Source organism: Equus quagga, chromosome 4, assembly GCF_021613505.1.
Source record: "Equus quagga isolate Etosha38 chromosome 4, UCLA_HA_Equagga_1.0, whole genome shotgun sequence".
NCBI lineage: Eukaryota > Metazoa > Chordata > Mammalia > Perissodactyla > Equidae > Equus > Equus quagga.
In genome coordinates, this window is record NC_060270.1 from 20989936 (window position 1) to 21007168 (window position 17233).

The 17233-nt window shown below is 51.9% G+C and overlaps 1 protein-coding gene across 1 annotated transcript; it reads left to right on the plus strand.

Annotated features, from left to right (window-relative positions):
- The first annotated feature begins 324 nt into the window (after positions 1–324).
- Positions 325–15647, plus strand: NR1I2 (nuclear receptor subfamily 1 group I member 2). The gene is made up of 10 exons (XM_046658806.1): positions 325–390; positions 1456–1640; positions 4156–4374; positions 7280–7413; positions 8743–8930; positions 9838–10112; positions 12150–12292; positions 12483–12599; positions 12949–13054; positions 14454–15647. The coding sequence occupies exons 1-10, from the start codon at positions 325–327 to the stop codon at positions 14596–14598; spliced, it is 1578 nt and encodes a 525-aa protein (XP_046514762.1). The 3' UTR covers positions 14599–15647.
- Positions 15648–17233: the final 1586 nt, after the last annotated feature.

Consider the following 17233-nt stretch of genomic DNA (forward strand, 5'->3'; position numbering starts at 1 on the left):
AAATTAACAACACTGTATTATTAACTATAGTCACCCAGCTGTACGTTCCCACCGTTCTACTTTCTGTTTCTATTAGTTTGACTATTCTAGGTACCTTCCACAAGTGAAATCATACAGTATTTGTCCTCTGTGAATGGCTCATTTCACTAGCATAAAATCCTCAAGGTTCACCCATGCTGTAGGATGTGTCAGAATTACCTTCCTTTGCAAGGCTGAAAATCTCCCATTATGTGTATATACCACATTTTGTTTATTCATTTATCTGTTGATGGACATTTCGGTTGTTTCCACATTTGGGCTGTTGTGAAGAATGCTGCTGTGAGGATGGCTGCACAAACCTCTCTTCAAGGCCCTGCTTTCAACCCAAAGTTGGAATTGCAGGGTCATGTGGTAATCCTGTTTTTAATTTTTTGAGGAACCACCATCCTGTTTTCCACAGTGGCTGCACCATTTTACCCTCCCATCACCTAGTCACTGTCATTTCCTGCCCACAGGGCACCGTTTTGTAAGCAGGACTGACATAAGAGTGGAGTAAGATCAGGACTGGGGGTGTCAGCTGGCACCCCCACCCACCCCAGTTCAGACCTATTTCTAACAAAATTCTAGTTCTGTTTCCATTATCTCTTGCCATGTAACAAACCTCCCCAAAACTTGCTAGATTAAATCACCCACCATTTTATTTTCTGCCATGATTCCGTGTGTAGATGGGCCTCAGCTGGCAGTTCTGCTCCACGTGGCATTGGCTGGAGGCTTAAGTGGGCTGAGACGGTCAAGAGAGCTTGCTCACATGACCGGAAGTTGGTGGGGACGGCTGGAAGGCTGTGGCAGCTGGGCCTCTCTTGTCTGTGTCATCTCAGGGCCCTCCCTCTTCACATGGCCTCTCTGCATGGTCCCTTTGGGTGGCCACTCCAGCAGCATAGCCAGACTTTCTCACATGATGGCTTAGGACTTCTCAAAGGGCAAAAGTAGAAGCTGCCAGGTCTTCTTACAGCTTACACCCAGAACTGGGACAGTGTCACTTCCCCACATTCTATTGGTTAAAGCAAAGCCCAGACCATCCTAGATGCATCATGGAGGGGACTGCACAAGGGGGGGAATCCCAGGAGATGTGGCTGACTGGGGGCTATCTTTGGAACATAGCTGTCATGAGTTCTCTAACTGGGACTTCGTAAGGATATGAGAGACTGGCCTACGGAATGTACCAGGGTCTGCTTATTAACAGCAAATTTAGGCAAAAACAAACAAAAGTTATACAAACACTATGGAGTGAGGGTCTGGCATTAATTCTAATACCTCCTCATGAGTTAAGGAATTGGGGATTAATCAGACACGTTTAAGTAAACGTCTCTCCTGTGTCCTCTTGGAGACATTTCTTTCACCTTCTTGGCGTATGCCATCCACCGAGCTTCTCCTGTTATTCAGGTCGTTACGGCATAATGATCACTTCCCTCCTAGGGAACGGTATTTACACTGATTGCTATGGAAGAGACATCTCACTATCTCCGATTGTCCAAAGTTGATAATTTACGTGCAGACTCTCTGCCAACCATCTCCATAGCCTCAGATTCTACTATTTCTAATGGCTCTGGAACGAAGCTGAAACTTAAGGAAAGCAGTTCTCCTCCAGTGTGCACTCCGAAGTGATACCTTGCATAGGAAATTTTCCCTTCCTGTGATGCTCTTTGATTTTGGCACACTCTGTGTCTGTGAGTAGTTAGAGGGGTTTATAGCAGGCCCCGGATTTCTGCCAAAAAAGTGACTTCCAGCTTTCGTAGGACCTGAAAAATGACCCAACATGACAGGGTATCCGATGTATGGTAGATGCTCAAACATATGTTTGTTGAGTGAGATTATAAGTGTTATGATAATTGTTATGATGAATAAATGAGTTGCCTTTTGCAAAGGACCTAGAACACTGTTTCAATAATTGTTAGTTACCAGTTTAGTACCTGCCCCATTCCTTATTCTTCAACTCAAAGTCTGCCCCCAAAATACTAATCCCAAACCTTAGATAATCCCAGCCTGAAATGCTGACACCATTTTTCTCAGTGTCTTTTTTTTAAATGCTACTTATTTTTTTGAAAGATTACGTGTTTGATTAATCACCTGAGCTAACAGCTGTTGCCAATCTTCCTTTTGTTTTTTTCCTTTTTTCTTCTTCTTCTCCCCAAAGCCCCCCAGTACATAGTTGTATATTCTAGTTGTAAGTGCCTTGGTTGTGCTATGTGGGACACCACCTCAGCGTGGCCTGATGAGCGGTGCCAAGTCTGCACCCAGGATCCGAACCAGTGCAACTCTGGGCTGCCGCAGCAGAGCACGCAAACTTAACCACCCCCTGTCAGTGTCTTTTAATGGGAACATTTAATATATTTAAATTTAATTATCATTATATGTGCTATTTCCACCTTCTTACCCAGTGCTTTCTATTTATCTCATCCTTTGAGTTTCTTTTAATCTCTCTAGTTGAATTTTTTCTTCTTCCATTTTTTCCTCTCTATTAGCTTCTATTAGGTATGCATTCTATTAGGTATGCATTCTATTTCTAGACTTTTAGAGGTTATCTTAGAAATTTTAACAAGTATACTTTACTTATCAAAATCGAGTTATTTATTATCTTTCCCTCCCTCAACAATACAGAACCTTAGAAAAGTTTCACTGTGATCCTCTGTCTTCTATGTTGTTGCAGATTTTAGTTATGTTTTGCTTTTTCTAACTCCCAGGACATTGATATTGTTGGTTTATACAGTCAATATTTGTTCAGATTTTATAGTCAATTTTTATTCATTTTGCAAATCTGCTTGGTCAATTTTGTGGTCTTTTGCTCTTATATCTTTAACGTTTTCTACTATTTATTTAAATAGATTCCGTGTTTGATAATTCAGGGAGCCTTTGCAGGTCTGGTTTTGTTCTAAGTTGTTTTTGCTGAGTCTTGCTCATGGTGCCACGTTGGTCCTGGCCTTGCGATTTCTGAGTTTTTGCTCATATTTCTTGAACACTACTTGTGCGACTCTTTGTGCCTTGGTGGAATGTGAGTTCCTCTAGAGAGGAGGATCAACATCTGCTTCTGTGGGTGTCTGGGAGCACCACCAATCCAAGATCCCTAAATCAAATTCTTGGTTTGAGGCTTTTGTGAACACTCAGTATACATTTTGTCTGCAAACCTATACGAGGTCATGATTATGATTTGAAAAATCAGGAGAGATTCCCATACACACCTGTTCGGTTCAAGTTCCCAGTCTGTCTGCAGTTTTCTGCGGGCCAGGGGCAGGGCACAGATTAATTCCAATCCATCCTTAGCGGTGAAACTGTCAGCTCTCATCTGTCATGCTGTTGGAAACAGAAATTGGTGTGTTGAAATTTCTGTCAAAGTTTCATTTTGGTTTTAGAAAAAGCAACATCATCTGTGGTGTGGTGGTCCTCAGCAGTCAGTGCCCAGACAGACTTTTGGGAAAAGCAGTGAATAGGACAGTTCCCAATTTCTACTCTACTACTTGTCCTCGGTGTCCATTCTCAAGGTGAAATTTCCCTGGAGGGGCATCTTGAGGACAGCTCTATTAGTGGGTACGAGTTCTCTGATTATTCACTTAGGCCCCCGCTTGCCTGGGACCTGGGCCATTTTCTCCCTGCATCGTGAGCCTCACTCCTGTCTATCTTTCTCCCCATCTGTTTGGTTACTCAGTTGAAACCCTCTCTCTGCCCAGCCTTCCAGCTCTCTCTGGGAACTTGGGCCACAACACACCTGAGGGCTGCCCCTCTGGGTTTCTTCAATCCCAGAAACCATCCTGAACAAGTGTCCTGTCCCCTGGGCTGCTCCCCGTTCAGGCCTTTGACCAGCTCACGGCCTCCTGATCTCAGTCCATTCAAGTATTACTGCCATGAGCCAACCCAGATAGCCTTTTCTTTTTCCTTCTTGTTTCTTCCTCTTACCTTTCTCCCTTCCATGTTCTTGTTCACATGTCTTATTCCAGAACCCTATTATTGTATATAAAATGTCGTGGTTACATCTCTCTTTAGAACAACTCCAAACCCACCCCCATTTCCTCCATGAGAGGCAGCTCTAGGGTCCACAGAGCCAAATGGGAGTGACACACAGAGAGGACTGCCCCTGCACATCCTGCCCAGCCCTCTCATTCCCTGTGGTTTTTTCACTTCTAGTGCAAGGGGCCCAGAAGCAAAGCTGGAGGTGAGACCTGAAGAGAGCTGGAACCATGCTGACCTCGTGCGCTGCAAAGGAGCAGACTCCACTCCTGGAAAGCCAGCCATCAATGCCCATGAGAGAGATGGGGGTCCCCAAATCTGCCGTGTATGTGGGGACAAGGCCACTGGTTATCACTTCAACGTCATGACATGTGAAGGATGCAAAGGCTTTTTCAGGTAGAGCTACCTCTCAACCTTTACCCACCTGTTCCCCTGACACCCTGGGTTCTGCCACTCCTGACGCACACATTTAACTAGGGTTCTGCCATTGGCCCACTGGGCACTGTCTCAGGGCCTCAGCTTGACCTCTCTCCCAGGTTCAGAGTGTGGGCTGATGGCCCATCCAAATGACTCTCAAGAGAGCCATTTACATCTCAGAGGCTCCTTCATCTTCCGTCTTCCTGCCTTACCCAGGAAAGGTCCATTTGAATTAAGGTGCCCCTGTGTTTCTCTATGTGTTCTTGAACAAAATAGCAGATCAGTCAGTAAAAGAGCAAAGAATTTGAAAATCCAAAATGCAAGTGTTCAGATCAGTCTTCTGGAGTGGTTGTTGAGTAAAGAATGGAATAAAATAAATGAATACTGCTACAAAACAAGCTCACCTAGAAACAGACAAACAGAGAGGTCCAAAAAGGTAAGGACTAAAAGGTCCCAGCTCACAGCAAGACAGGTCCGGACAGAAGGCTCACGTCGTCCAGCTGAAGAGAGAGAAAAAACAAAGCTCGAGGCGAGGCTCAGACCAAGAGGAAGAGAAGCCCACCAGGAAATGAGGGGAGCAGAGGAAGGAAATGTGTGAGGAAGGCTCCCGGTCTGCCCTGTGGGAGGGCCAGCTATGAGAGAGCAGCGCTCACCTCTGGGACCCTCACGCATCTCGGGACAGCCAGCCTGGCTTGGCCTGTGCAGAGTTCTTCCCGGTGGCTGGACATTCAGATGGAAACAAACCCTAGAGCCACGGCCCATTCTGCAGTCCCACCGAAGATGGGCCTCCAGTCAGGCGGGTGCGGGCCAGAACCCACAGGAAGATGTCCACGGAGGGATTAGCCCAGGGATGGGCTGCAGCAGCTCAACGTCTCCCCAGAGTGAAGAAACTCCGGCCTCAGGGCTTATGTGGTCAAGCTTGAGCGGTTCTCAGGTGCCAAGGGAATGGCTGGGCCTAGGCCCGGTCCAAAGGTGCCCATGCTCCAGGGAGAAACGAACACCCGTGTTGGGTGGGTTCTAACAGACGCTCAACACAGCAGCCACATCAGGCCGCGTTCAGCTGTAGCAATGCTCCACTCAAAGGGGTTTAACAATGAGGAAAACATGTTACTGCTCATTTCTAGAAGTCTGAAGGCTTCAGGGTTGGTGAGTTCAGCAGCTCGGATCTTTTCACTTTTCTCTGCTGCTGTCCTATGTGAGAGCTCTGCTCTCGGGCTGCTCCCCCTGGGGCAGCATCGTGCAGGGGCCACAGGCGGTAACCACGATGCTCAGCCGAGGGACAGAAAGGCCCATCTCATCCTCTCTCTAAGAGCAAGGAAACCTTCCCCAGAAGACCCTTCAGTTCACAGCGGCTGGAAATGGGCCCCAGCATACTCCTGAACTGGTCACTAGCAAGAGCACCAGACACAATCCTGAGCTGGGCGTATGCCAACACGGCCACCCGGAGGAGAGCAGACATCCGAGCCAGATCTGGATTCTGCCGGCAGCGTCCGTGTAGACTGCCTTGGGGGGCAGAGTCCTCTGCTCAGCTGCCTCCACTCAGTGGCTGTCCTGGGACTCCCGGGGTGGGTGGGGGGGTGGGGGAGCAGCCTGCTGTAGGGGTAAAAGCTGGCATTGTGGATCACAGACCTGGGTTCAGATTTCAGCTTGTCCTTCACCTGGAAGGACAGCCATCTGTCTTCTCCAAGACTCAGTTTCCTCCTCTGTCAGGCAGATGACCTGATGAATTCCATGGGGTGTGAGAAATGAATTTGCACAGCTCTGCACGATATCCAGCTGCGCATCTGATTCACAGCATGTCGTTCATAAGTGTGAGCTCCTCCCCCTTTCCCGTTCTGGGTGGACTCTGGAGGAGCATCAGCAGGCAGGAGGGGGAGGTGGTGGCGCCCGTGAAGAACACGCCCCCTGGGCTGGTCACTGGCCCTAGGCCTCAGGCCTCCGGGGTCAAGCTTGTGGTCACCATGAACATGGCTCAGCCTCCGGGTTCAGCCCCAGGGCCACTCTGCAGCCATGCCTGTCGGGTCCTCGTTTTCCACACTGTGGACCAGAACCAGAGGCCAGAGGCCAGAGCCCAAGAGGAATTGGTTTCTTTCTATTCAGCTGCGAAAAGGGGGCAAGGAAGTTAGGGCCACACTGACTGGGTCTTTTGCGGGAAGTTCAGGATGCCCTGGCTGTGGGGAGAGGGCGGTTGTGCTGGGGTCTCTAAGGCATTTACCCCGGTATCTCCCCACCCGGCCAGCTGTGCCGGGACCTGTGGCTGACGGGCCCACACACCCCCTGCTTCAGGCCTCTGAACTCCTTGGCTCCCGCAGATCAGTCAGGAGAATCCGCTTTTCGGACGGGTAGGCCGTTGTCCGGTGAGGTAGAGAGTTCCCCACAGTTTCCTGAGCCTCCGGCTGCCCCTGGCCCCCAGTCTAGACTGGGGGCTGGGCAAGGGCGGGCCTTCTGTCCCTACCCTCCTGGGGCCGGTTTCCTCTGGCTCCCTCCTCCAAGGAGGAGAAACCCAGGAAGAGGCCACCTGCACAGAAACATGGCCTCGTCCTCCTGGGGTGCCTGGTACTAAGGGCAAGGGGGTGAGGGGAGGGTCGGGGTAAGCTGGGCGGGGCTTGGCGCTGTAGCCCCCAGAAAGGGGCCCGGGGGGTGGCTTGTTGGAAGCGCAGTGGGAATGTGGCAGGAACCGCTTCCTCCTGCTCTCCCTCCTCCAGAGACTCCTGGGGCGGGGGGGACCCCCGCACAGATAGAAAGACCCCCGCACCTCTCCGATGAACCCCACCCGACTCAGAAGCAGAGGCAGGCCCCAAAGAGGGCGCGGCTAGTGTCCTCGGGATGTGAGGCGGCCTGGAGAGGCCCCTGGGCCGACCTCTCGCTCTTTGTTCTCTCCCAGGAGGGCCATGAAACGCAACGCCCGCCTGAGGTGCCCCTTCCGGAAGGGCACCTGCGAGATCACTCGGAAGACCCGGCGACAGTGCCAGGCCTGCCGCCTGCGCAAGTGCCTGGAGAGCGGCATGAAGAAGGAGAGTGAGCAGCGGGCGGCCTGGGCGGCGTGGGCGCGCGGACCCTCGGCCTGACACGCGCGGCAGCCGAGTGGGCGTGGGCCGCGGGCGTGCATGTGAGCGCGTGTGCAGACCCGCACGGCAAGTGTGCACGTGCACGCTGCCCGCACCCCCGCGGCAGTCCTGGGGTTTGGGGAGGTGGAGGGGCCCTTAGTCTCTGCTCTGGGAGGTGTGCTTATCTCAGGCCAGGGTCGTGCCCCACTCTCCCCTCAGCGGCTCTTGAGGGATTCTTTTTGTCCCCTTCATTGTTGTTTTAACCAAATTGGGGAAGGTGAATTGGAGGGCGGGGAGCTGGAGACACGTAATGTGACATGACCCCCAACCTTCTAGTGGCTGGGGTCCGCTGCTGCCCCAGACCTGGTGTCCTCCAGAGGAACTGTTTGCAGATAGGCGACATAGAGTGCTCTCCTTCTACCTGTTGAGCTTTGGTGTAATTGTGCTCAGAGGTGACTCTGTGATTAAAGCTCGTGGAGAAAAGACTGGAAACTTCCAGTGCATATTTATCTCCATCAATCACAGAGTGACCTTACGTGATGGGCAGCCTCTTTCAGGGGCCGGGTTCCTGGGCATGCGGGCAGAGAGCCTGCTGCAGACCGGCAGAGAGTGAGGCCCTCCCCAGCCGTCCCTGCTCTCCCCTCCAAAGACCCCCACAGCTTTGCTCTACACACGCAAGTGGGCTCCAGAAATCCACAGAAGACCCGACAGCTCCAGGCTACATAGGCAGTGGCTAGAGTTGATATTTCCTTCTAAGCACTAGCCCCAGCTTCCGGGGTTTTGGAGACCCAGGGACCTTGGGGACTCTGAGGAGTCTTGTTGGTGTCTGATCTACCAGGAAGGAGTCATGTCAGGTGCATTTACTCAACGGCTATTGTGTACCAGGAGCTGGATTAGGCACTTGCCATGCAGTGTCTCATTGTAACAGCAGTGTGAGGTTAGCAGTCACTCCAGATAACCAGGAAGGAAACTGAAGGAGAGAGGTGAGCGAGCTTGTCAAGGTCACCGCTAGAGAGCAGCAAAGCTGTCCCTCAAACCCAGCACCTTTTGATTCTGAAGGCTTCACTCTGCCCACTGTCCCACAAAATTGTTACAAACCCCACAGCTGCGGGCAGCACACCAGCCGCACCTCATCCCTCTGTCCTCACCCCGGTGTTTCTCCAGAGGAGCCCACAGACCTCTCAAGTCTGGAAAAGGGCCGGTTCTTGTCACCAGCACCCTCCCTACTGCTGCCTGGAGGGGGTTAAGAAGTGGCCGAGCTCCTGGCAGGTGCCTGAGCCTGGTCTGGCTGTCCCTGCAGTGATCATGTCCGACGCGGCCGTGGAGCAGAGGCGGGCCTTGATCAGGAGGAAGAAGAGGGAACGGATTGGGACTCAGCCCCCTGGAGCCAAGGGTCTGACCGAAGAGCAGTGGATGATGATCAGGGAGCTGATGGATGCTCAGAAGAAAACCTTTGACATCACCTTCTCCCATTTCAAGAATTTCCGGGTATGAGGCATTGGAGCTGGCTCAGCTCGTGTGCTGGCTCCTCAGAAGGCCAGTCTCATTCCCAGGGGTTCCCAAAGAGTGTTCCCTGGACCAGCAGCAGCAGCACCTGGGAACTTGCTACAAATGCAGATTCTCAGATCGCCCCACACCTCCTGAATCAGAAACTCAGGGTGGGGCCCAGCATTCTGTGTTGTGACAAGACCTCCAGGTGATTCTGACACACTCAGGTTTGAGAATCTCTGCTCTCTCCTTCCACAGCAGGTAGAAATTGAGTCTGAGCAATAAAGGGAGGGAAAGCGGAGGTGCCCCAGGGTGGCTGGCATTCAGGCCTTTGTGATGATAGGGTCAGGACCTGCAGGGGGTGGACTTGTGTGAACTGGTTTTACTGACCCAAGAATAGTTAGTGATCTCAGCAACATTAGCCATGTACGACCCAGTGCCTCCTCCTCCTATGCTCACCAGCATCTCGGGTGGCCTGCCCAGCTCAGCGAACTAGTTAGCCCAGACACCCCAGAAGTCTGTTCTTTCCATCTGTAGCTCCCAGATCCTTCTCTCTGAGTCTCCTGAGCCCAGGGTCAGTGATGTTTGGGACACAGTGATGGTGGAGGCCCCCCTCATCTTCCATTAGGGCAAGGAGAAAACCCATCTCTGACCAGGCAGGGATGTGCCAGACCATTAATTCATAGATCCAGAAAGTGCACCACCTGATGGGAGAAGACCAGAGAGAAGAAACAAGTGCTCTGTGTTTGTGTGTGTGCACACACATGTGCACACGCATCTGTAATCGTGCATTCTCTCAGGCTGCAGCTGTGGCTGTGTGTACCTGTCTGGGGCCTGTGTGAGATCGTGTTTGGGAGAATACATGCTGTCTCTCTCTCTTCTCTCCACCTCCCGTCTCGTGTCCCAGCTGCCCGAGGTGCTTAGCAGTGGCTGTGAGATTCCAGAGTCTTTGCAGGCTCCATCACAGGAAGAGGCTGCCAGGTGGAGCCAGATCAGGAAAGATCTGTGTTCCGTGAAACTCTCTCTGCAGCTGCGGGGGGAGGATGGCAGCATCTGGAACTACAAACCCCCAGCCGAAGGCAGTGGGAAAGAGATCTTTTCCCTGCTGCCCCACATAGCTGACTTGTCCACCTACATGTTCAAAGGCATCATCAACTTTGCGAAAGTCATCTCCCACTTCAGGTAGGACACGGGGGCTGGGTGGATGGGTGTGGAAAGGAGCAGGAAATGGCCAGCAGGTTCAAAGGGTCTGGGATAGATTCCTCTGAGTCTGGGGGATGTTGGTGATGAAAGACCCTCTTTTATCTGTGTCCCCTGGGGTACCTGGCACTGCTGGGAAATGGAGCCCTCATGGTACAGCTCATTCCCTTTGTGATTGTGGGCCTGCCACTTAACCTCATTGTGTCTCAGCCTCCCCCTCTGCTGTCTGGGAGCTAATAAGGCCTACCTTGCAGGCTGCCATATGAAATAAGAAAACATCTGAGGAGCATCCAGCACATACATGGTGGACATTCAGATAGGAATTCCCTTCCCTATTTCCTCCCAAAAGGGCAGGAATCACAAGTTGACAGTTCCAGAGCAGGAAGGAGTTGGAAGGAAAGGGAAGGAAGTCTAGAGGGAGAAGAGGAGACAGGCAGGGGCAGACGCTTGGGCTCTGGCAGTCTGCTGCCAAGAGAAGGCTGGGAGGATGGCTGGTCCTGAGAACCAAAGGCTGGGCACTCCCTAAAGCTGGGCATGGAGTCAACAACCTGGGCAACTGGTCATCAAGAAGCCCTGGAACCTCCCGGTGTGGCACCAGCACAACCTCGTGAGATGTGGTCTGTCAGGGCTGGAGGTGGTACTGGGCTTGTCTTTCCTGGTGTCAGCCACCTGGTTTTGCTGGGCCTGCTCAGGTGGAGCCAAATCACACACACAAGGAGCCCCTGATTCCATCGGCAGGCAGAGGGCAGGTCATATTGCAGGAGCCCACAGTTTCCGCTGTGCCCTATGGGTGACACACAGGACTTATTTAATGGGGAGAGGAGGCGACAGGCTGGCGCAGGGTCAGATTGTGGCAGATTAGGTCAAGGGAGTAGGGAGAGAGGCCTACTTACACACGTGGATCTTTGCGGATCCCCACTGACATCTGATGACCCACAATTTAACACCAGGATGGGAGGTCACTTGCTGTTCTTTGTGACCACAGTTTTGAGCACAACCACCCCAGGAGGCAGGTGTTTTTATCACCTCCATGCTACAGATAGGAAACTGAGCTCGACCATGGTTAAGGAACTTGCACAGGGGTGCAGCTGATCAGAGAGGCCAGCTTTGGAAGCACAGAGGACAGAGCTGAGAGCCAGCCACCTGCCAGGTCCTGAGCTAGGTGCTGGGGAGACCCAGAAGGAGATCAGCGTCATGACGCTAGTTGCTCAGTATTATGGCTCTAAAAGGAGGATGGGGTGTGAGGAAAACAAGGGACCAAATTCCCCAGAAGACCAAAGCTGGGCACAGGGCCTCGTCAAGAGCCAGGCAAGAACCACCTCCCTCCCGGGTTCCTTCATTGGGAAGTTGGGGCCCCTCTCAGGATGGGAGGGGTGTCAATCTAACCATGAATATCAGAGACAGCCACGGTGGCTAGGCCTGCGCTCAGTGCTGGGAGTGGGGCTCAAGGCATGCAGGCTGCCTGGAGAGAAACAGTAGAAACATTGAGTCCAAATAGATAGCAGGAAGCAAATACCCCCACTGCATGGAACTCGTGCCAAAGAAGTGGCACCTGCAGGACAACACTGCATTCTGGAGAGACGTCTAGGAGCCACAGAGACAGCTTGGCCTGAAGGACTAGCAGGATTTCCTTAAGTGAAGTCAAAGGGTCAATCATTCCAAGTGGGCAACCGAGGCAGAAAGTACAAGGCCAGGGACCAGAAGCCAAGGTCAGCGGCTGTGCAGGGAGTTGGAGGAGATGGGGCCAGGCTGTAAGGACCCTGGACACCAAGCTACGTTGGCAGTGGAGAGTTCCAGAAGGTAGCAGGAGACTGGAGGAAGGTGGAAGGGAGGAGTCATGTGCTTGGCTGGATTGTCAGGGGGAGAGATCGGAGGCAATCTGAAAGCAACTGCAGAATCCTCAGGGGTGGGAGCCCATCCTCCTCTCCCCGACCTCCCCTGACTTCTGGACCATGGGAGTGGGGGCTGGCCTGTGGCAGCTTCTCAGGAAGCTGGCCTCCCCTCCTGTCCTCACTGCAGGGACTTGCCCATCGAGGACCAGATCTCCCTGCTGAAGGGGGCTACCTTTGAGCTGTGCCAACTGAGATGCAACACGGTGTTCAATGCAGAGACTGGGACCTGGGAGTGTGGTCGGCTGTCCTACTGCCTGGAAGACCCTGCAGGTGCCTGTCTGCCCCGGTAGAGGGAGGGGAACACACCGTGGAGGGCGGGGAGGAGCCATGCCAGGAATATGCTGGTCCTGGGATTGCAGGGCAGAAGATTGGGTGATGGGAAAACAGACGTTAGTGAGGGAAGTCTGGGTCTTTGGTCAGATCCTAAGAAATTTGCCCCTCCATCCTATCCTACTCACAGGGGGCATCCAGCAGCTTCTCCTGGAGCCGCTGCTGAAATTCCACTACATGCTGAAGAAGCTGCAGCTGCACAAGGAGGAGTATGTGCTAATGCAGGCCATCTCCCTCTTCTCCCCAGGTGATGACCCCACCTGTCCTGTCTGGCCTCCCCACCACCCCCAGGATTGCTCACGCCGCCTCAGCTTTAGCTTCAGGGGGCAGCAGTCCCTCCTCTGCCCCCCAGGGAAGGTCCCAACCGACAGCCTTGCCCCCCCACTGACTGCATAGCTGGGATGGGGACTCTGACGGGTTTCTCCTCGGGCCCGTGGGGTGATGCACAGCCTTCCTAGTGCTCCCTCAGTTCCCTGCCTGGGCGTCTCCGGCTCTGGACGGTGGTTGGCTGGTGATTTGCCCTTTCTCGGTTAGACCGAGCTTGTCTTTGCCCCCATGGCCTTGCTGGCACCACACTGCCTTCGCTTCCCCACTAGATCGTCCAGGTGTGGTGCAGCGCAGGGTAGTGGACCAGCTGCAGGAGCAATTCGCTGTCACCTTGAAGGTCTACATCGAATGCAATCGGCCCCAGCCAGCCCACCGGTGAGCAGCAAACTGGGACGGGGTGAGGGGGCTCCCCCTGGCAGCCCTGCCGTCCAGGCCCCCGCTTGTTCTGGGCCTCTTGGGGAGAGCAGACTAGAGCCGCTCCTGGGGCAGCCTCTGATGATCAGGACTTTGGGGCCCTGTGCTGTGACCTCCCCTGAGGCCTCCTGCCCAGTCAGCTAAGCTCCAGCCCAACAATGGAGAAACGTAAGAAGGCCCAGAGGCCATGCCCAGCTGATGGGGCACTGCTCCCTGAGGCACAGCTCCCATCTGCCCAGAGCCTCCCACACTCTTGGGATCAAGGGGTGGGAACAGCCAGGTACTCTCCTGAGGCTCCTACAGGCTCTTCTGGCCATAGCCAGCAATAACCATAATGATGACAAAGATAACAATACGATGATAATAGTAAATCAATCTATTAACAGCTACCATTTATTGAGAAGTACCAGCCCTGGTGCCAAGCAGTTTACATGTGTTATCACCTTTAATCTTGAAAACAGCCTCACGAAGTAGGTGCCAACACCACCCCACAAGGGACAGGAGGCTAAGGGTGACTGCCCATGGTTCCACAGCCAGACAAGCGGAAGCTGGAGGTGGAACAGGTGGCCCAAGACGGCAGTCCACACTCTACGGCTGCTAGCCACCTCCCAGGGGCAAACACAGCAAATGGGACTGGCAACTCTTTAGTTTGGGCACAACCCAAAGGGGAAGGCTACTCAGGATGTGGCCAGACAGGGGCTTCCACCCCTTCACCGGGCCTCACAGTCCTCGTGACCTGGTGCCCATAGGCCCCAGCCATGACATGTGAAGGCCAGCACTGGGTATGCTCGTGTGAACTTAAACCTCTAGTCTTTACTTGGCGTGTTCTTTTGAGTTCAGCATCCTGGGATGCTGGGGGTGGCCGTGGCTTGATTTTCTCAGTCCTCCCCTGTATGGAGCTAGGAGGCATCATGGGGAAACTGAGGCACAAGATGTGTCTCAGACACTAGATCTCGGGCTATATCTAGGAAGGGACTGCAGCCTGCAGCCCCTGCCCCTACAACTACTCCACTTGGTCCTCACCCCAGCCATTAACCTGGGCAGAGAGTTCCCCTCAAATTGACCTGTGCACTCGGTGCCTGCAATACCTGGATTTCCCCCCGGAAGTCTGTATACGAGAGCATGAGGTGCGAGCAAGGAGTGCAGGTCCACACCTCAAGTCCCCCAGGCTGTTCTGCTCTTCTCGTCCGCAGGCTGAAAGAGAAGCTTAAGGAATTCAACCGAGCCTTGTCTCTTGGCTGACCTGAGATTAAAACCTCCAAACTTGTTCCAAACTTGTGCAACTTCAGAGCGGTCCCAGGGTTGGTGGGTCAGGGCAAGGGTGGCTGCACCCCCAACCATTCCTCTGGCTGGCCTGCAGGTTCCTGTTTCTGAAGATCATGGCTATACTCACCGAGCTTCGCAGCATCAACGCCGAGCACACCCAGCGGCTGCTGCGCATCCAGGACATACACCCCTTTGCTACCCCCCTCATGCGGGAGTTGTTCAACATCACAGATGGCTGAGCAGCGGCCCCTGGGCTAGCCCCCATGGGGGCAGCCAGAGCCAGAGCCCTTGGAGCCGCCACTCCTGGGGCTAGAAAGATGGACTCCACTGAGAGCCGACAGTGCCCGACAGGTCCTGCCTCTCCAGGGAACACACAATGACAGCTCTGAGGATGCTGGCTAGTATTCATCAGGAGGGAACATGGGTCCTCTCAGCCCCCAGCTCAGTCTGTGGAGAATGAAGCCATTGACCCTTAAATGGAGAGTGCACTGGCCTATAGGTCAGGCCCATTGAGAGGCAAGGCCACCCTTCCCTTAGAAGGCCCAGTGGTCTGGGGATCTAGTGTTATGGTGAGAGAGGGGAAAGGGTGACTGGGGGTGGGCCATCGAGGGTCTGTGCCCATACCCGAGTTCATTAGCTTCTTGGGTGTTTTCACTGCTACCTCTAGCACCCTTGTCTCCCACTTCTCACTCATTCCCAACCCACAGCCTCCTGTCCTGAGCTGCTCTGAGTTCCAGGCCTGTGTCCATCAGCAGATGCATTAGTGACTGTGGGAGTATTCTCGAGAGAAGCCAGAAGCCTGCACCAAATGTCAGAAGCTGCTCAGGACTTCCCTATCTTTTTATTCTTCCCTCCTCCTGACACCTCATTCTGTCTCTACATCCAAACATGTTATTAAGCACCAAACAATAAGCAACCTGCTGTGGGGTAACGCTGACTCAGAAATGGATCCTGACTTTCAAGTTTATGGTTCAGTAAAGAAAACAAAGCAGAAACACACATAACTTTGATCAAAAGAAGTGATGTGGCGTAAGCAGCATAAAGGATGTCTTTGTGTGGATGCTGAGCTACGCTGGGGTTGTGTGTGCACTCAGGACCCAAGAGAGGGATCCCTGGAACCTGTGCCCGAGGCAGGGAGGGCACTAGCTGGCTGTGTGCACGTGTGTGTGTCTGCTCCACATCTGAGCTGGGGTGTGGGTTGCTCCCGAAGCTGGAACCCTGGGGTGCTCGCTGTGACAGGCTACGTTGCCAGGCAGTTAATAAATGCGCTGGATATGTGTGCACTGTATGTTTCCATTTACACATCTATTTGCAAAGTTAAAGAGGATGAAAGTGTCTGTTTTATTTATAGCCATTTTGAGTAAAATTTTTTTGCATTTTTCATAAACTACGTTTTAACTAATTTTACATAAAGCATTCCACACCTAAGAACTAGGCTTATCAAATCCTAAGTTTAATGTCAAATCAAGGTAAGAGGACTTACAGAATTAACTTTGGGTAGAGATTTAAACCTTTTTTCTTCTTTTTTTGCCTTCTTTTCTGGGGAAAAAAGAAATGTGGGGGTGGAGAAATAGAAATATATATTATGTATATAATATATATATATATATATTTTACTACTTATTTTACTATTGCCCTTTACACATCTGCAGACTCTTCGTGTAAGAACATAAAAATGCATTATTTAACTTGGTTTGCTCATAAAATGATGGTTCTACCTAAAAATTTAAAGTATGTGCATAATTTAAAATGTACTAACTGAATTAATTTTAAATATCTCATTTCGTTGCAAATGAAGCTACAAGTTAACTGAATTTTAAGGAACAGATACTCATTCAGCTTTTACTATTTTACAGGAAGCAGGCCAAACTTTGAGAACTTAAGAAATCACTGACACTATAAATCAAAGCCAGCAAACATATTCCTTGCCACCCTCCAGATTTCCCAGCCTCTTCTGCATCAAGGAGATTCAGAACACACTCATTTTTAGAAAAGAAACTGAGGGAAAAAAGAGCTCCTCTCTCCAAATACAATGACTACAGCTTTCGTCCCCAGGAATTTTGTCTAATTATACTCGTTTGGAAATATGTTTCATTCAACTGTATTCGTAAGTCAGATGCATCTCTCCGTCCCCGTTGAAATAATTTTGAGTGTGCCATTCATTCAAGAGCCTGAAGTGGTTGTTAAATGTCGGCTACAGTAAGGTGAGGTCAAGGAGGGATTAAGACCAGAGGTAAACTCCCAGCTCCCACTATGGATTTTAAAAATACCTGGGCAGTTCTATAAACATTGAATTGGTAGGTACGTATGATTTAATATTTATAAATACTAAGTGTAGTCGAAGTGTAGTTAAGATTCAAGCTTAGATGCACCAGAGCTCACACAGGATACTCCTTTCAGCAGTTCTGTGGATCTTGAGTTTATAGGACTAGGAGCCAGACTAACTTTCCTACTCTCAAATATTTGGATTTCCTCAGTACTCCCTTCCCTGAGCTTTTCAGCATGGAGAACTAGGGGTCAGTCTCCGGGCATCCTCGTAGCCACCATTCTTTTTCTAGCTCTTGCCTCGGTCAGGTGAGGATGGAGTCAGTCTCCAAAGCTCAGGAGAAAAGACTAAGTGAGTGACTGCTGGCCTCTGGCTCTCCCATTAGTCAGAGCCACCCAGCAGCCAATCTCTACGTGGCCCAGACTCTAAGGATCTAATTAAAGCCTTGACATCAACAAGTCTTCTTGTGGGAAGGCGCAGGGTGGCCTCTCCTTTCTGGAGAAAAGATGATGTAAAGAGAAACATAGATCTGAGTGACCATCCCTTCCCGGCTTCTGGCAACGTGTGGGCCTGAGCATGCCACCTTCCACATTAGCTTCAGTTTCTCC

What these genes read in the sequence shown, in the direction of transcription:
- NR1I2 (XM_046658806.1), top strand. Translation starts at nt 325, where the DNA reads ATGGCTGCACAAACCTCTCTTCAAGGCCCTGCTTTCAACCCAAAGTTG. An exon ending in CCCATTTCAAGAATTTCCGG is followed by an intron (nt 8,931 to 9,837) that starts GTATGAGGCATT and finishes CTCGTGTCCCAG; the next exon opens with CTGCCCGAGGTGCTTAGCAG. An exon ending in CATCTCCCTCTTCTCCCCAG is followed by an intron (nt 12,600 to 12,948) that starts GTGATGACCCCA and finishes CTTCCCCACTAG; the next exon opens with ATCGTCCAGGTGTGGTGCAG.